The sequence below is a fragment of the Lynx canadensis genome, chromosome D3 (genome assembly GCF_007474595.2).
Source record: "Lynx canadensis isolate LIC74 chromosome D3, mLynCan4.pri.v2, whole genome shotgun sequence".
Lineage (NCBI taxonomy): Eukaryota > Metazoa > Chordata > Mammalia > Carnivora > Felidae > Lynx > Lynx canadensis.
Window position 1 is genome coordinate 72,471,207 of NC_044314.2, and position 20,398 is coordinate 72,491,604.

At 39.4% G+C, this 20,398-nt stretch overlaps 1 protein-coding gene across 4 annotated transcripts in view; it reads right to left on the reverse strand.

Annotated features, from left to right (window-relative positions):
• EIF4ENIF1 (eukaryotic translation initiation factor 4E nuclear import factor 1) overlaps nt 1-20,398 on the reverse strand; it is a 44,567-nt gene that overhangs the window by 23,361 nt on the left and 808 nt on the right. For all 4 annotated transcript variants that reach the window (XM_030335652.1, XM_030335651.1, XM_030335649.1 and 1 more), the window contains exons 2-6: nt 20,053-20,175; nt 7,601-7,674; nt 4,371-4,498; nt 1,358-1,644; nt 635-836 (exon numbers count right to left, since the gene is read on the reverse strand). In XM_030335652.1, coding sequence (XP_030191512.1) covers nt 635-836; nt 1,358-1,644; nt 4,371-4,498; nt 7,601-7,674; nt 20,053-20,148 — 787 coding nt within the window. In that variant the 5' untranslated portion in view covers nt 20,149-20,175. The remainder of the gene's footprint in view (nt 1-634; nt 837-1,357; nt 1,645-4,370; nt 4,499-7,600; nt 7,675-20,052; nt 20,176-20,398) is intronic.

The window sequence follows — 20,398 nt, forward strand, 5'->3', positions numbered from 1 at the left end:
CACCTCTCACACTGTTAACTCTGGCTTTTCAGTTTAGTATGGGAGCTACCTGACCTTATCTCATAGTTGACTGAGTCTGGGAGAAGCCAAGTCAGAAACAATTGATGTAGGAAGTCTAACAGTATGGTGAAGAAGGTGGGCTCTGAAGTACAAAAGAAGTTGCTCAATTCCCAATTTCACTACTTACTTCGTTAGTGTCCACAGACAAGTCACTCAAGCCTTCTGTGCCTCCATTTGCTCATCCACAAGATGGGGAAAGAAGTACCTACCTCATAGGGTTGTTAGAAGTAGGATTACACAGACAAAACACTTATCACTGGGTCTAGTGCTCAATGAATCAAACTCCTCCACTATTTTTACCACATTTCTTATCTCTGGGGAACCCTTTTATGTACACAGTACTCTTACAGGGGAATGTGAGACTTTTCTGTTTAGCACCACAGGCAGAACAAGTTGAGGATATAGTATCCACACCTAATAAATTCAAACTTAGCAGCTTCAAAATCAGGCTGCAATGTTAGAAACTTGCTACTTCCTTGCAATGGGTACAGTTGTTCCTAAGTGCACATTCAGGCCAATTACAAGCACATCTCATTTTAGAACAGTGAGCTCCCCTCTCAAAGTTTTTTCTGACCTTCCTTCACAGAAGTTGTCCGTCGCCTTGTTCTTTTTCTCCCCTTGTGATCTTCTTCCAGTATCTTATCATCAAAGCCAGTCAGCTCAATGGTTTCAGACTGACTTGTGGGTCCAGCTGAGAACCATTCTGGTTCTTCTTCTGTGTAGGAATCATTTCTTCTTCGCTCACCAAAGACACGTTTACTATCCCCAAACTCCCTCTGGAAAAGTACACAATCAAGATAAAAAAAAATAAGGTTCTAGTTAAGGCATTTCTACCTCAGTCAAGGTCTTGATGAATTAGTTAATGCTCAATAATGTAACGAAGATACTATGCTGCAGACTTGAAGCACCCCCACCCCCACCCCACCCCACCTCCAGCACTCTTTCTGCTCCTCTCTATCTGGCTTAAGAATGGGCTCTGTTGGCGCCTGGGTGGCGCAGTCGGTTAAGCGTCCGACTTCAGCCAGGTCACGATCTCGCGGTCCGTGAGTTCGAGCCCCGCGTCGGGCTCTGGGCTGATGGCTTGGAGCCTGGAGACTGTTTCTGATTCTGTGTCTCCCTCTCTCTCTGCCCCTCGCCCGTTCATGCTCTGTCTCTCTCTGTCCCAAAAATAAATAAACGTTGAAAAAAAAAAAAAGAATGGGCTCTGTTCATCCAGCATCTCAAAATAACCTGGTATAAACAAACTGCATATCAAGTCCCTAAGCACATGAGGGGCCAGAGGATCTAGAAGACAAACCCTAAATCGCTTGTCTTTATAGTCCCTCTCTCGATCTCGGTCTCTCAAGTCCCGCAGGTCCTTATCACTGAGTCGGTGATCCTTCTCAAAGGTCCGAGCAGAGATTATTCTTCCACTGCCAATCCTTCGTCCGCCAAGCAGGCGAAGCCCATCACTGTCTTTTTCCAATGGACTTCCTGAGTGCCGGGAACTAACAGCGGCTGTCACATGGCAGCCCCCTCCAAAGCTTCGTCTCTGTGGGCTGAGAACAACATCTAAGTCATCTTCTTTCACACGCTCTCGTGGATCTGGAAAGGTGGCAGAAAGGGAAAGTTAAGCAAACCAGTAGGGTATTTTTATTTTCTCACTGGTATGTCCATGACTAGTGGTGGTGAGAGTATTGGAAAAGAATTACCACTGAAATAGTTACAGAGTGATATGTACATTACATATTTAAATAAGACTGAGTCTTTTGCTTTTTCTCTTTGGAGCAATAAATGTACTTCATAATAATTTTCCAGGATTACTCTCCACAATCCCTAAGACCTTATGTATTAGAAAATATCTTGTCAATTAAAAAACTATATTAGGTGTCAGTATTTGAAAGAATAACTGAAAAGTTGAAGTGTTTCAAAAACAGGTTAAAGTGTTTCTTCAACAAATGGTATTTAATAGGTGTATACCCATATGAAGAACTTGAACTGATACCTGGTACCACATACAAAACACAAAATAGATCATAGATCTAAACTATCTAATGATAGAAAACTTCCAGAAGAAAATATAAGAGGAAATCTTTGTGACATTGGGTTAAGCAGAGTTTTCTCAGGCACAACACCAAGAGCACAACCCACTAAAAAGAAGAAAAAGCAGGGCGCCTGGGTGGCTCAGTCAGTTGGGCATCTGACTTCAGCTCAGGTCAAAATCTCACGGCTCGTGACTTTGAGCCCCACATTGGGCTCTGTGCTAACAGCTTGGAGCCTGGAGCCTGCTTCGGATTCTGTGTCTCTCTTTCTCTGTCCTTCCCACTTGTGCTTGGTCTCTGTCTCTCTCAAACATTTAATAAAAAAAAAAAAGATAAACTGGAGTTGATCAAAGTTTAAAACTTCTGCTCTTTGCAAGGTACTATTCTGAGAATGCAAAAACAAGCCACAGACTGGGAGAAAATATTTAGAAGTGTACATGTGATAAATGACAGACCTATATCCAGTACGTATAAAAACTCTTCAAATTTAAAACACAATCGGATTTAAAAATGGATAAATGCTTTGACCAAACATTAAAGAGGGTATCTGGATGGCAAATAAACATATGAAAAGATACTCAACATCATTAGTCATTAGGGAAATGCAAATTCAACCATAACGTGATACCACTACACATCTATTAGATTGGCTAAAGTCGCAAAGACTCATCATTCTAAGTGGTGACAAGAATGTGGAACAAACAGAACTCTCATACACTGCTGCCAGAAATGTAAGGTGGTATAGCCATGTTGGAAAACAGCTTGGCAGTTTCTCAAAACGTTAAACATACATTAACTATAGGACCCAGTCATTTTACTCTTAGGTATTTACCCAAGAAAAAAGTGTATGCCTATATAGAGAATTGTATATGAATGTACATAGTTTTGGTTAATTGTCAAAAACTGGAAACAACTCAAATGTTCACCAACAGATATATGGATAAACTGTGAATTCATACAATGGAATACAACTAGTCAATAAAAAGGAACTATACACCCAACATCACGACTGAATCTTAAAATAACTATTCTGAGTGAAAGAAGCTACCCAAAGAGTGTATACCGTAGAATTCTATTTATAATGAATTCTAGGAAATGTAAACTAATCTGTAGTGATAGAAAGCAAATCAGTGCTTGGCTGGAGGGGTGGGAAGTAGGAGTTGGGACTCACAGAGATACTAGACAACTTTTGGGCATGATGGAAATGCTTATTCCTTTGATTGTGGTAATGGTTTCACAGGTGTATACACTGTCAAAACATCAAATTGTACACTTTATGTGCAGTCTATTGTAGGTCAATTATATCTCAATAAAGGTGTAAGAAAATCAAACATGTCACCACACTAAAATTCTTCCTAGAAAAACCAGAAAACCATAGTCCAAGTGAGGAAAAGCTCCTTTAATCTTCTCACCAGAAATAATACCTAAAATGGTATGTACTTCTCCAGAATTTCTGTGTAGTGTCTCCATGTTTTCCAAAAACCAGACACAGTATGGACAAGCTTCCAATTTACAGTTTAATACTCCTACATATGGATGTACCAAAGTTTACACAAACCGTTTCTACCACTGGCCATTTAAGTTGTCTAGGAGTTTTCATCACTTATTAAAATCTCCATGCACATCTTTGATGATTCTCCTAAAATTCTGTTTGAGGGACATTACTGCACTAAGCATACTGTACAATTGTGTAGAAGGATCAAATATCTCAAGGTAGAGTCACCCCTATCTTCTTTGCCAGTTCCAAATTTGTTTTATGATGGTATTTCCACTTATCACAAAAGAAGCTCCCTCTGCAACAAGTTCCTTGACTAGTTTCTATACTGCCAGCCTCCATTTCACTCTTCAGTATCTTTTCTGGTTTAAATCGGTAAAGGTACGGAAAATCTAACTTCAGTCCAGTCTCAAACCATATCCAAACCCTGTATTAAAATTGTAATCTACTATTAAGAACTGCCAGACTGTTTAATACCTGAGGACTAGGTCTCATACATAAGACTAAGCAGAACCAGATTTCCAGCACAGCATTATGCTCACTACCCTTACTCAGTTACCCTATCGATGAAAAACATCAGTACTTTTAATTCCAAAAGCACATAGTCTAATACGGTCTACTTGTCACTGCTATATAGGAAGGCCAAGATTTTTCTCTGTTAATCAGGAAAAACCCAACTGATAAATCAGTTTCCTGATCATGACATTTTCCCTGAATAAAACTCTCCACTAAGAATGAAACTAGCAGCAAAGAACACTGTCTCCAAAATTGCTGCCCCACTTCTACATGCTCACCTACTATCCTGCGCACAAGGGAAGGCCGGTCTGAATCCAACTCTTTCTTCAGACTTTCCACTGGTGAGTTCCTCCCTGAAGCTGGATAGAGAGAGGCATGCCACTTTTCAGGGTCCCAGACGCCATCACTATAAGTCAAAGGGTACCAACAGTTAGCACTTACACCCATAGATTACATGTGTGGTCTGATTTCTAAACTTCTTCAGGCAGTAAGTCATGGAAACCCCTTTCCAATTTAAAACTTCATGGATACCATTAGAATGGTTAGCTCTTTTAAGATGGAAACAAAAACAGCTACAGACAGTCCCTGTGGTTCACCTAAAGATGGTTCCATTTTTCAATGGTACACATTCAGTAGAAACTGTGCTTTGAATTTTGAAGTTTGATCTTTTCCCAGGCTAGCAACATGTGATCCAATAACCTCTTGTGATGCTGTGTACCAGCAGTAAGCCACAACTCCTAGTCAGCCAACGTGAGTACAAGAGTAAACCACACCATTCTGTACCCAACCATTCCGTTTTTTACTTTCAGTATTTGTATATATATATTTTTAATTTTTTTAAATGTTTTTATTTTTGAGAGAGAGAAACAGAGTGCAAGCAGGAGAGGGACAGAGAGAGGGAGACACAGAATCTGAAGCAGGCTCCAGGCTTTGAGCTGTCGGCGCAGAGCCTGATGAGGGGCTCGAACTCACAAGCTATGAGATGATGACCTGAGCTGAAGTCAGACATTTAACTGACTGAGCCATCCAGGAGCCCTCAGTACAGTATTCAATAAATTATATGAGATGTTTAACACTGCATTATAAAATAGGCTTTGTGTTCGATGACTGCCCAACTGTAGGCTAGTGTAAGTGTTCTGAGCACTTTTAAGGCAGACTAGAGTAAGCTATGATGTTTGGTAGGTGAGGTGTATTAAATGCATTTTCGACTAATAATATTTTCAACTTATGATGGGTTTATTTATTTAAAAAAAATCTTTTTTAATGTTTTTTTATTTATTTTTGAGACAGAGAGAGACAGAGCATGAGCAGGGGAGGGGCACAGAGAGAGGGAGACACAGAATCTGAAGCAGGCTCCAGGCTCTGAGCTGTCAGCACAGAGCCTGACACGGGGCTTGAACTCATGGACTGTGAGATCATGACCTGAGCCGAAGTCAAACGCTTAACCAACTGAGCCACCCGGGTGCCCCTCCCTAAAGGCTCTTAATAACGTAAAGTGTGTGCTTTGGGTTCTATTCTGTTACTCCCTAATGATAAGGTGGCAGTTGGTACAGCGTGCAAAGCAGAAACGTTACAGCCCAATGATTTGGGATCAAATTCTAGTTTTGCCATTACCACCATGGACCTCCAGGACAAGTTAATAAGCTATGCCCTTCACTATTCTTTTGAAAGGACTTCCCAAACCCGAGACTAGACCAGGCTGTGCTATACACTAGCAGGGTACTCTGCACTTGTCCTTCACAGTCTATAATGGTGGTAATGATAAACTCTTGAGTATCTGACTGTATCCTTCCATGGACCAATGTTCCATTAAGGCAATTTCTGATAGTACCTGACATAGTATTTGCCACCTAACAGGTTCCAACTGAACATCTCTTGAATAAGTGAGTCAACCTCTCAATCTCTAACACCTCACAATAAAGGAAATATCACATATCTTCTGGTATGTTGTGAGGATTATTTGGAGTTTAAGAATCAAACAAATTTTAATTCTGAGAAGAGAAATACCAGGATGACAAGCTCTTTCCTCTTTCTCTCTTATTTTCATTACTATTACTAGCACATCTTTACTTAAAATAAAAGTGAGTAGGGGCGCCAGGGTGGCTCAGTCAGTTAAGCGTCTGACTTTGGCTCAGATCATGATCTCACGGTTTGTGGATTTGAGCCCTGTGCTGACAGCTCAGAGTCTAGCTTCAGATTCTGTATCTCCCTCTCTCTTTGCCCCTCCCATTTGCGCTCTCTCATTTTCTCTCAAAAATAAATATTAAAAAAAAAATATTTAAAAAATTTAGAATAAAAGTATGTGGACCATAATTTTATTTTATGCCAAGAAGAAATAGATCTAAGAAAATTCAACTTGAGGCATAAAAAAGATTGACAGCTTTAATGAAGGAAAAAACCCAAACAACAGCTTATCTGAGACTTATCAAAAAATCCTAACCAACTGGAACCGCCTTTATTCAAGTATCATCTTCATCAGCAGAAAATGGTGAGGAGTCCAGACTTAGCAACCTTCTGAGTAGATATACAAATAAAAACAGTATGCCCTATTCAACAAAGAAACTAAACATAATATATACTTTATATGTTAAAAATGTGGGCCATATGAACCATTTACCTTGATATTTAAGAAGTGACCTTATAGTCTTAAGATGACCATAACAAGTGCAATGTAGGGTGATTGTAAACATTTTCAGACCGTAATTTGGCTCTAGTCTTCTCAAACCAAAGCGTTCTGCTTATGAAGCAGCCCAAGATGCAAAAGGGCTCGTCTGAGTGGCTGAATGGTTTTTTCGTTTGGGAACAGAAGGATGGGGTAATGCTACATGGCTCAGAGTCCTCCTGATCAGCTTTCTCTGGGCAGGCCCTTGAAGGACCCCCAAAGTACAGTGTGAAAACCACCACTGACAGAAGACCCTGGAGAGGACTCATGTGTTTAACTCTTAAAATTGCTTTCTCACTATTGTCTCTGACCAAGTCATTTTCTAACTTTAGTTTCATTATCAGTTTGTTGAAAGGAAATTGGGTTGGTTGTCCTTAGAGTCCTGTAAAGCTCAAAAAAATTTTTTTAATGTTTATTTAGAGAGCACGTGTATGAGAGAGTGCACGCACAGAAGCAGTAAGGGGAAAAGAGACAGGGAGACCGAGAATCCCAAGCAGGCTCTGTGCTGTCAGCACACAGCCCAATACAGGGCTCGATCCTACAACTGTGAGATCATGATCTGAGCTGAAATCAAAAGTTAGACAACTGACTGAGCCACCCAGGCATCCCCTCAAATTTTTGAATAGTTTAAAGCTAATTAATAATGAAACCAATGAGGACAATGCAGGAAACTATTTAGTTCATAACTTATCTAGGATATATTTGTGTAGAAGCCCTAAATCATTATCCCTGAAGTCTCCCCCACTCATCATTCTACCAAAAAACTCCAAAACAATTCTTAAATTACCATGTTTGGTAAACAAGACGTTGACTAGGAGGAGCACTCCGCTCCCCCTTCACCCATACCTGTCATATTTTTCAGAGAGGCATGATGGCCTCTGTTTGGAATGAGGGCGTTCTTTTATATCCAAGAGCTCCTCCTGGAAAGAGAAACAAATGGTGATTTTGAGTAATATTTCTCATGCCACATATTTTCAACTTATATTTGTTCTCAGTAATGACTGGAGTGCCTATCTTAAGCATGTCACACAGTTCTTATTTTTTTATGCCTTGACTTATTCCAGAAAGGACTGGAGTTAGCTCAAGATTCTTACAAGAAGATGCTCAAGCAGAATTGGCAAATAATAGTGATTAGCTTTTTTCTAAAACAATTTTCTCACAAATTGCCATCCAATTACATAGTTATAGTCGACCACACTGAATGTTCATCAAGGTACGGAAGCTTCAGGCTTAAATAAAATTTCCAGTTAATTTTTCTACTCTTAAATGTATTAGAGGCCAACTTACAAGTAGATAGTTTTTTTTTTGTTTTTTTTTTAAATTTTTTTTTTTCAACGTTTATTTATTTTTGGGACAGAGAGAGACAGAGCATGAACGGGGGAGGGGCAGAGAGAGAGGGAGACACAGAACCGGAAACAGGCTCCAGGCTCTGAGCCATCAGCCCAGAGCCCGACGCGGGGCTCGAACTCACGGACCGCGAGATCGTGACCTAGCTGAAGTCGGACGCTTAACCGACTGCGCCACCCAGGCGCCCCGACAAGTAGATAGTTTTAACATAAATTTGCAGAGAAAAAAAAGCACAAAGCACACACCCATTTACCATTTATCTGATCTGCCTGTTAACATTTTACTTTAGCATTTGGGTTCTCCACACCTTTTTTTGTTTTTGTTTTTGTTTTAAACCATATAAGTGTTACTCCTCAATACTTCAGTGCTTATTTCCTAAGAATGAGGATACTCTTTCATAGTCTCTTATCTGGTTCCATGAGAAAATTAAGCCTTATAAAAAATGATTTGAGTGACTAGTTTTACCATTCTCCCAAGGATTATGCTTGGCCTGTATCATTGCAGATGCCTAAGAGAGAGGCAAATCCATTACAAACAACACATGCCTGAGGGCCTAAGGGCTTACTTCTGAAGAACCTAGTTAAAAAGGGCTGTCAGTTTTATACAATTATAAATGATACTTTTATCTAACCTACCCCTCCAGATTCCAATTTGTCAATTGACCCAACAAGGTCCTTTATACTGTTTTACCCTCCAACACAGGACCCAGTCTAGAATCAGATATTGGTTGTCCTATTTCTTTGGAACATTTCTACAACTGGAACATCTCTACAACTTTTGTCTTCGATGACACTGACATTTCTACAGAGTGCAGCCTTTTTTTTTTTTTTTTTCTAAGAGAACATTATTCATTTTGGATTTATCTACTGTTTCCTCATGATTAGATTGAGGTTAAGTATCCAAAGAAGAGAATACTAACCCCAGAGATGTTGTGTCCATCTCAGAGCATCACCTCTGGACACCTGTGATGTCCATCTGCTGCTTAGTAGTGGCAGTATGCAGTCTGTAGGGAGACTGCAAATATCCTGGTCTTCATCAAAATTTCCCCCTAAATTTAGCATCTATTGATGAATCTTGCCCAAATTGATCGTGATTTCCCAACTCTAGGCCTCTCTCCATATTGACCAGTCAGCACTTGGCATTTCACTGGTAGGGCAAACACTAATCCTCCCCTTTCCCCTCCCTGTGTGTTTACCTATTATTGGCATGGGCTCACAGATACCTAATTTTTCCAATGGTCTATAATTCATTAATGCCCTTAATTGTTCAGGGGCTCAAATTAGGAGCCTCTTCAAGCTGGTTCCTGGGTCCTCTGTACATTCCCCATCATTTTCTAAAAAGCCCTTCCTTACTTTCTGTCTTATCTTGTACCATCCTAGCCCTAGTGTCAGCCATTTTCTCTGAGAAATCTGAGTTCCTTTAAGTGAAGCATGGTATCAGAAACCAAGGTCTGGGAACTAAATATTCCCATTTGCTTCTCGGTTCTCTCAGAACTAGGAAACATGTGCAATTACACATGCACATATATACCTATGTGTTAATGCACACACATTTGCTCATACACCTGCATATACACGAAAACCCACGGCCTTTTTATTTACATTTCAATACTTTTACGATAAAGTAAAAAAGGCAATTCCCAACCTTTCACTACCAGTAAAACGCTACAACTACCTTGCAAAAAAGTATATACATACCACTGTGCCGGGGCCTCTGCAAGCCTCACAATAGAATGCTTGCTGTTGCTCTGATCACTGCTTCCCATATCTTGGGGTAAATATGGGGGAAGAGACTTACTCTTTCAGCCTATAGGAATCATTGCACGTAAGCATGCCATGAGTTCACTCAGTGTCTTCAGACACTTGAAGCATCTAAATATTTTCTCCATGATCGCAAAATGCCCTATGCCCAGATGACATTTTAATTTTTAAAACCAGATTATCAATCATGCATTTGCATTGTTTTAGGATTTATGAATTATAAACAAATAATTTGGGAAAAAATACGTAGAAAAATGAAGAAGTCTGAGATAAACAAAATTCCAAATATAAGAAAGTATTTAGAGAAGGCCCCAAATTCTGAAAAAATTGTCAAAGCAACGACCTACAACCTAGAAATCATCAGTAATGACTCAAGTCCAGTGAAATCTACAGGGCAAGCGCGGTGTCAGTGGCGCAGGGTGACACAAATTTGGCAGTGGGTGGAGGAAGGGTGGATGGACCAATAGTAGTTACAATGAAGTAAATATTACAAGAAAGAAATCCTGAGGACAGGAAGGCTTAAAACATTTTCCAGCAGAAACAGGAAAGATCTTACAATACAGGAAATACTTATACATATACTACAGGAAAAAATATTGCAAAGCAATTTTCTGTTATTAGAAGCAACCCAAAGATTATTTCATATTCCCTTACTCCACCACCCTCAAATACAAATATTGAACTGAACCCTAGTATACTATTAAACTAAGGGCAATATATTTTATACTTAAATATGTATGCTTCATATACTCAAATTTCTAAACAATAAGGCTTTGTTTGAAACTTTTAATCCCCAAAGGTAACAGGGAGCCCAAGTGATAGGCGTTTTCTATTACTACAGCTGTCTGCTGAAACTCATGATTTTACTGATTTATTTAGGAGTCAACTGGAAAAGATTTAACATTTTAACATAGCCACAAAACATGCTGGAGGACCAAATGTTCTATTTGTGGGGAATCAAAAAAAATATTTTCACAAAGGTAACAAACAGTCTTACAAAAGGGAAATGGGAAGACTAAGGAGAGAGGATGACAAATTGAATGTGGAATCCCAGATGGGATCCTGGGACAGAAAAAGGACATTAGATAAAATAAAGGACAGGTAAGTAAAGCATGGACTCTAGTTAATAACATGTATCAGCATTGTTAATTGTAACAAATAGACCATACTAACATATTAACAGGGAAAACTCTACTATATTCCCAGTTTTTCCATAAATCTCAAACTGTTCTAAAAGATAAAGTTTACTTCCTTCTACCTCATACCATATACAAAAATGAACTCAAAATATATCAAAGACATAGATATAAGAGCTATAATTATAAAACTCTTTGAAGAAAATGCAGGTGTAAAAAGTTCATGACCTTGGATTAAGCAATGTTCCTCTAGCTGGGACACTGAAAAAGGGTAAGCAACCAAAGGAAAAAACATATAAATTGGATTTTAAGTTTAGGAACTTTTGCGCTTCAGATGACTATCAAGAAAGTAAAAAGGCAATGCACAGAACAGGAAAAAATATTTACAAATCATGGATCTGATAAGGGTCTAGGGTCCAGAATACAGAGAGAACATGTAAAATTTAACAACAAAGGGGCACCTGGGTGGTTCAGTCAGTTGAGCTTTTGACTCCAGCTCGGTGATGATCTCGCAGTCGTGGGATTGAGCCCTGTGTTGGGCTCCACACTGGGCATGAAACCTGCTTGGAATTCTCTGTCTCCCTCTCTGTCCCTTCCCAGCCCATGCTCTCTTTAAATAAAACAGATAAAAGATTTCAATAGATTTTTCTCCAAAGAAGATACATAAATGACCAACAAGCACATGAAAGATGTTCAAAATCATTTGTCATTAAGGAAATGCAAGTCAAAACCATAGTGAGATACCACTTCACGTGTACTAAGTTGGCTATTAAAAAAGAAAAATGGGAAAATAACAAGATTGACAAGGATGTGGAGAAACTACAGCTGCCAGTGCAGCTGCTCTGGCAAACAGTGGCCGTCTCTCCAAAAGTTACAGTTACTATATGACGCAGCAATTACAGTCCTAAGTATATACCAAAAGGAACTGAAAAAATTATGTCCACACAAAAACTTGTACACAAATGCTCACAGCAGCATTATTTACAATAGCAAAAAAAATAGAAAGCCGTATGCCCATCAACTGATGAATGGATAAACAAAATGTGGTAAATCCATACAATGGAATATTATTTGGCAATAAAAAGGAATGAAGTACTGATACATGCTATAACACAAACCTTGGAAACATTACGTTAACTGAAAGAATCCAGGCAAAAAAGGCCACATGTGGTAGGATTCTGTTTATATGCAATGTTTAGAATAGGTAAATCCATGGTCAGAAAGTAGATTAAGGCTTGCCAGGGTCTGGGGAAAAGGGATAATGAGAGTGACTACTAATGGGGGTACAGAGTTCCTGTTTGGGGTCATGAAAATATTTTGGAATCAGATAATAGTGATGGTTGTACAACTCTGAATTTACTGAAGACCACTGAATGGTACACCTTTAAAGGGGTGAATTTTATGTTAATTATATCTCAAAAAAATATTTTATTTTGAGAGAGAGGAGGAAGTGGGGAGGGGCAGAGAGAGAGAGATGAAGGGAGAGAGAGATTCCCAAGCAGGTTCCAAACCCTCAGTGCAGAGCCTGATGCAGGGCTTGAACTCCCGAGCCGTGAGATCATAACCTGAGCGGAAATCAAGGTTGGATGCTTAACTGAGTCACCCAGGCACCACTCGATAAAAAATATTTTTTTTTTTTTAAATTTTTTTTTTTCAACGTTTTTTATTTATTTTTGGGACAGAGAGAGACAGAGCATGAACAGGGCAGGGGCAGGGAGAGAGGGAGACACAGAATCGGAAACAGGCTCCAGGCTCCGAGCCATCAGCCCAGAGCCTGACGCGGGGCTCGAACTCACGGACCGCGAGATCGTGACCTGGCTGAAGTCGGACGCTTAACCGACTGCGCCACCCAGGCGCCCCTAAAAAATATTTTTAAGTAAATGAAACTAAGGTGTTCAGTTACCCAGAGGTTAATATTTTATTTAATTTCTTTCTTACAGACTTACTGCTCTAACCACAGACTGATAAATGCCAACTATTCTCAGATGAGAGTTGCTTAGGTTGGTAAAAATGTTTTAATTTTCCTTCCCAAGTTATTCCAGTTTTCTTTGTTGACTTTATATGCTTAACATATACTAGGTGTTAATAAATATTCCAGGGACTGATTATACAACTTGACAGGCCTATAAGAGCACAGGGTAGAGCAGTGAGCCAGCTGTATACACTGGCATTAACCATGCCAGCAGCACAAATGGTGCTGCTGACCAAGTGCAATGGCTAAAACGTCGCCCACCTGTCTATAGAGGATGAAGAGCCATTTTGTTTAACAGGCTGATAACTGGGAAAACAAAATGGTTCTTGGATTGTAAAAGCTGCTGGGAATAACTTTAAACATCTAGATAAAGTTCTACTTACTGTTCTTGAAAGCAGGGCTTCTTAAACCAATTTCATGGCCTCAAGGAAACCATATGCAACACTGCATTTGTGCAATTTCTGCAGTGAGTACTCACACCTTCAAAAGATTTCCGATGGGCCCCAAAGAAGTTAAGAAGTGGTACTTTAAATGGTTGTTTCTGAAAATGTGGCCCAAAGTGCACTTGGACATTTAGGGACAATGAGAGCTCCTCCTCGTGGGGTTTAGAGAGTTAGATCTGTTATACCTTCCACCAACATCTTAAGTGGCATCAGATGGTATCCCAGACTAAGAAGGTTCCCCATTAAGGTGGGGAGGGGAGAAAACATGAGCTAATTCAATACAAAAAATTGCTTTTTTCATAGCTGTACACAGAACATTTCCTGCGTACCAGGCTTAGTATCTAGAATACACAGATGACCCTTGGCCCTGACCCCATAGCTCTCCAGTTTCTCAAGAGAAGTGTTCTTGAACTTGCCATTTCATCAAGAGCCCTTTAAGAGCAATATTCCAGAAAAGGCAAACTCTTTGGGATATTTTCAAAGAAAACCTTCAACTTTGGCTAAAGGCAAAATACGTGGAAAGTGTTCTCTGAGCTGGGAATGCTCCTTCCCTAAGAATATTTCAGGGGGTAATGGGAGATTACCCTTTTGCAGACTCCTACGAACCCACAGGAATTTACTAATTATAAACAAATTCACGGGGTGCCTGGGTGGCTCAGTCAGGTAAGCGTCCGACTTCGGCTCAGGTCATGATCTCGCAGTCCATGAGTTCGAGACCCACGTCAGGCTCCGTGCTGACGGCTCAGAGCCTAGAGCCTGGAGCCTGTTTCGGATTCTGTGTCTCCCTCTCTCTGACCCGCCCTCGTTCATGCTCTCTGTCTCAAAAATAAATAAACGTTAAAAAAAAATTTTTTTTTATAAACAAATTCACTACAATTACCATCTGGACAAGAGAACAGTTAATATGTGAGACCTTACTTTTTGCACAGGTTTTAAAACCTGACTAGGCAAGAATAAGCTGCTAACTGCCCAACAGCCATTTTCTTAGTTTTAGCAGCTAAACTAACATTTTCCTTAAAGAAAATGTCAAGCTTCCCAAAACAATTTGAGAAGTACTAATATGGGCACCCACTTTTAGTGATCAATATTAAAGTAAAAAGCAAATGAATGTGAATATAAGCCCAAAACAACAGTGGTTAAAATCCACATCCAGTTTCTTGTTGCAGAAATCTCATGCAGAAGCAGCTGCAGGTTCTGATGACATTCTTATGTTCTAGAAGAATTTCACATGAGTCACTGACATAAGATGAAAGGGGAAATATTTACCTTTGTGAGTTGAATTCAATTCACAAGAGCAAAAAGCTCAACTTTTAAAATATTAAGAGATATTTTATAAAAAACCCAAAGTTTTATTTCATTGTTAATGGTCAAAGCACTGTAGAAGTGACCCAGTACCTTATTAGTGTGTGTGTGCCTGGCTCTTCCTAAAGAGGCTCTGCCTAAAGAAGGCAAATGTCCCCAGAACAGTGTTTATAGGTTGGGTCATCTGCCTTTGACCTTCTCTCCCAGTCCCCACCCTCAATACAACCACTAGCACTGGGACTGGTCATTGGGCTCTTAGATGGTTGCTGACTGACCAGATATTCATTCTGTTGAGTCAGATGACTTTTCTGAAAGGATTAGAAACCTGTTAAAAATAGATCACAACGAGGTAATGGTACCCACAGATGATAGCCGGGGCAACGGTGAAGTAACAACATAGGGAACACATGGGATACATTCCACCATCCACCATTTATGAAGTTTGTTGCTGTGGGCACCATTTATAACAGTTCTTACAGGTAGGTCAGAATTCAAAGGATCCTGCAGAGCTGTTAAGCAGGACCTCAGACCTGGATTCATCCAAGCATCTAATGGTGGCTGATCTGATGCAAAGACTTTCGCCTACTGAAAGATTTGAAACTAAGAAAATGCGAATGGGGGAAAAAAACCCACCAAAGTCTGTTTTCTCCATTAATCTGGCCAACACAAAAAAATTAATCTTGGCTTTTAAATGTGTTTATACAATGGATAAAAAACAATATAAAATGTTAAGTAGGTAAATACTAGAAGAAAACTTAAAACCATTTTTAGGGTAGTGACATTACATCTTCAATAGGGCTTTCTGGTTTCATATTAAACTGGAAATAGTTACTGTGACATTTAAAAATTAAGCATCTTGATCTGAAGTTGGTATCTAAAGAAGATATCTTTTAATACCCTCCTTATTACATCCTAAAGAGTTTTTAGCACTTACTGTGCGTCAGCCACTTTTCTAAACACTTGACGTGCATTTTCTCATTTATTCCCCACAAAAATCCTATGAAGTAGATACTATTCCACTTGGCATTTTACAGAGGAAAAGGATGAGAACCAGAGAAGCTAAGTACGTGACTGAAGGCCACACCAGGTAAGTAAGTGGTGATCCTAAATCAGGCAGTGGGGCTCAATGCCCCTGATCCTCTTGTCTTCACTGCTTCTCTGGGGAGGACAAGGAAGGTGCATGACACCTCCCAGCAGCTGCCACTCAGTGTTGGGTTTGTCCCTGTCCAGCGGGACTACCAGGAACCCTGAGCCAAACTGCCACATCCTTGGGTAGGCTTTCCTTAAGTCAGCCTCCCTTCATAGCATCCTTCACTGAATCAAAGGCCCAACCCACAAATCTTAATGTTAACAGTTCCAATTGTAAAATGACCGGTTTCTTATCTAGCTAGAAGTTCCCACCGTGAGCAAGGAGGAAAGTATACTCATGGGGGCAAGAGCCCTGAATCCCCACTTTTCAAGATGACTTAGAATTGGAACAGGTAAGAAAGAACAACCATAAGACAGTATCTATGGTGTTGCCAGCTGACCCCCTGTAAGAACTTGTAGTTACCTAGTTTTCTGAACAGCTGAAACATTAAGATTGTATGATTTTTCATACCATAATTCCCCAATATAAACAAATATCCTTAACTTTTATATTAGCTTAAGTTTGTAGCTAAGTATGTCACTGAAATGCGACCTGTTAGAGGTTACTTCTCAACTTGGTTTATGAAAGGTATCTACGAAGTTATCAAATTAGATATCTAAAAATTAGATCAGGTATAGTTAAACCTGATCATCTGACTACTGATTTCAAGCTAGGACTTAAATCATAGGCCCTCTTTTCTCAGAGGCTGGACTTCAAGTCTTATAACTGATTCTCTCCAAGAAGGCTAGGAGAATTACTCAAATTAGTCCACTTCTGGTGCCTTTTTTTTTTTTACCGGTTTAAATTTTTTTTTTTTTTTTTTTAATATTTATTCTTCAGACAGAGAGACAGAGCACGAGCTGGGGAGGGGCAGAGAGAGGGAGGAACACAGAATCTGAGGCAGGCTCCAGGCTCAGAGCTGTCAGCGCAGCTGTCAGGGTTCAAACTCACGAGCCGCAAGATCATGACCTGAGCTGAAGTCGGACGCTCAACCGACTGAGCCACCCAGACGCCCCTTTTAAATGGTTTTAAAGCAAAGATATAAACATGGCTGTATCACGGTGATTAAGTGCCCATCAGCCACAAATCAGGGTGGAGTGCCTCCTCTGAAGATCCCTACAGACACCAAAATGGTGCCAAGGCAATGAGCACACATGAAATTAAACTCAGTAAAATCCAATCCCTACTTTTTTTAGCTGGTAAATTGGACAGGTATGATTAACCTGGGCAGTACTAAGCTGAATGTTAGCAGTGCCCCCTGCTTTTATACCCTGTTCAACTGGCAGGTGATAAAATTTGATAAGGAATCAGTGACAAGACACAGGAGCAGAGAAGGAGCAGCACTAAATATGTACATCCTAAAATCAGTCTGTCTACTCAAAGAAAAAGAACATGGATCTGAATAGTGGAACAGTCCAAAGCATTTCTACTTTGTGTTTGAAGCAGAAGATGGTGTCACCAAGAGCAGGTACCATACCTCAAGAACTAGTAAACAACAAGGACCTCTGATGAAGGTAAGAAAAACTTGAATAGGCCTCAAAGTCTTTCCATTAATAAGCATGACCACCTTATCTTGTTTTCCTAAACCAACAGTTCTCAAACTTGAATCAGAGTCAGAATTCCCTGAAAGACTTGTTATATGTGGACAAGGCCCTATCCCTAGAATCTGATTCAATACCACTGAAATGGGGCTTGAGGTTTTATATTTCTAAGAGGTTACCAGTTGGTGCTAAACACTAGTTCAGAGACCACTGTTTGAGAACCACTGTCTAAAAACACTTTTAATCCATGACTTTGAGGGGGAGATCCCACTGTGTAACCTCCAAAAGCTCTTCAACATAATTCAAACACTTTATACATGCACATTTAAGTGTTACCAAAACATAGCTTTTGGTCTTGGGAATCTGGCCTAGCGAAACGGACCTGAGTGAGCTTATAAATTAAGGGCTCAAGATTCCCAGAATAACAGGTGCATATGATACATCCACTTATAACCATTCCAGTTAATCATCACTGAGGCTTAGGGGTAGGCCTGAAAGTACCTAATGTGATTCTTAACTTGACTTCCTAATACATTCATGGAAACACAATGGACACCAACAGAACCCTAGGGAGTAATTATGCATCTGACTTGCTTGACAACATCAAGACCATATATCAAGTTCTCCAAGGAAGACTAAAGACTTGCTATTCAAAGCATGGTCAGTGGACCTGCAGTAAGGGCACCACCTGGGAGGTTAAAAAGCCAAAATTTGAAGCCCACTCCTAACCTAACAGAATTCACACTTTATAAGGGTTCATAGGTAATCCCCAGACAAACCAACATTTAGGAAGCAAGATGGACAATATAGCACAGGAGACTCTGATATGTTACTTTTAAAAGCACTAGGACAAATATCTGGACTTCTCCACCTTCATGGAAAAAACTCTAGAATTCTGAACAGACTACTAACATCATCTCATAAAACAAATGAATGCTAAACTAAGAAGGGTCAAAGTTTAAGAAGCCCTCTCATCTAGCCAATATGTTTTTTAGTCTTGTAGTTAACATTCCACATTTACAAGTTCTCACAAACACATCACCTATAAAAATCACTGAGGACAGTTTCCTTCTATTGCTTCTAAACTTTCTAGCCCATGCAGAAACATTACTATATGCTTTATTCCAACAGTTTGATCTCAGTATGTAGGTAAGGAGTAGGATGGCTGAAGTATTATTCCAGTTGTGCAAAAACAGACCACTTACTATAGTTCTCAGAACACAGGATTGTTTCAAGCTTTCTTCAAAGGAGAAAGGCTTAGTTTGCCTCAAGGACTAGATTAAGTAGACTGTGAGAAACACATATGCATGAAACCACTACCCTAACACTGCCTAAACATGATCCTAAAACTGCCATGAACTAAATCTTCTCGAATGGAATGGACAGTAAGCCAATTTCCAATCAATTTTGGTAGAGAAGACCATTAAATCTAAGATTCACTGTCATTAACCTAAAAAATGCTCTTAATCATTTCTTTGAGGCACATTTATCTAAGTATGACAAAATTCTAAGACTATATTATCAAAAGTGGGCAAGACTGACCTTCTTTATCTTTACTGTAGACACACACAAGTTCTAGCCTAAGAGAGATCAATAATACCTTCCCTAAAAATGACTTAAGCCTAAATATGGATATACATATAAAGATGGTCTATACATGCCGCCCTTTGATCATTATGAAAGTGATTCAAAAGCCTCTCTGCCTGGATTCTACAAGTAGAATACCAATTAAGAACTTTTATTCAAAAAGTGCTAGGAAAGTTGAAGTCACGTAAGCATATAAAATAAGCAGTTCAAATCAGTTTCTCTTCATTTAATAAGATTTTCTGCATTTGGAATTCAACTATCAACATTTTAGATAATGAATTTAAATTGTGAAACATGGCTTCAGCACTTTCAGGTTTGAGAAAAACTACATTTGGGAAGACCAAATCTGAATGAAAAAATGAAATGCTTTCAGATTTTAATACTAAAAATGAATATTACTCTAACAGCACTTGATACTTTACCAAGTAGTGGCACCAGTACACAAACAAGGCCTGACTTCAAAATATTAATCATTATTCTGGAAAGTCAGGGATAATAACCACATCAGAACCCTTGATTGGGTCCATACTTAGGAAATACAGATATGGGACCAACTAGAACATGACTCTTCCTGTCAACAGTCCCAAGCACATTTTTTGTACTCCGGCCAATACATTTCAGGGAACGAAAAATGAATTCACAGCTGAGTCCTGTCAACCTCTTCAGAAACATTTAGGAGCCAGTAAGATACTGAGCAGTAGCTTCAACAAGTACAGAACCTTGAGTGATTCGCATGCAAAACTGGAATCCTTACTCTACAGTATATAAATCAGTAATATACCAGTTATGGTTGTTATAGAACATTTGAGCCAACATACACTGATCCACAAATTCATATGCCATCTAAGCCAATATTCTCTTCACATGAAAACTACTCAGAAGCAAATTCTAGTTTAAATTGCGTATTCACACTTCCAGAAAAAAATTCAAAGAAATGCTTTACTAAATTTAGTAATATTTAGTCCATATAGTGAGTCAGAATGAGACTCCCACTTTTGATAATACTAATGGAATATCTACACAATGTTACCAACCTCCCCCACCTATAAAGAAACACTATTTCATTAGTAACAAAGCTTACTTTTGTATAGCGATGGGGGGATTTGGAGGCTGGTTGCTTCTTCAGGTCAAGAAAGGCATCTCCGTTTTCTGTTTCTCCCACACTTCTCCTATCCATGGCTCCTTGGTCTACAATTCTTTGCACCTGGAAGATAAATCAGCAAAACTGTTACAGAGAACACTATGTTTTCAGAAGACTGTTTGAAACTCTTTTATCTCTTAAAATGACTACCTTTTAAAAACAAAGTCTCATTCAACAACTATTCCATAAACCAGAACCTACTTGGAAATAGAACGACTGGTACTTAGCTCTTCTAGTTAAGTGTTCTAAGCATCAAAGGGGTAAGGAAAGCATAAGTAGAAGGTGC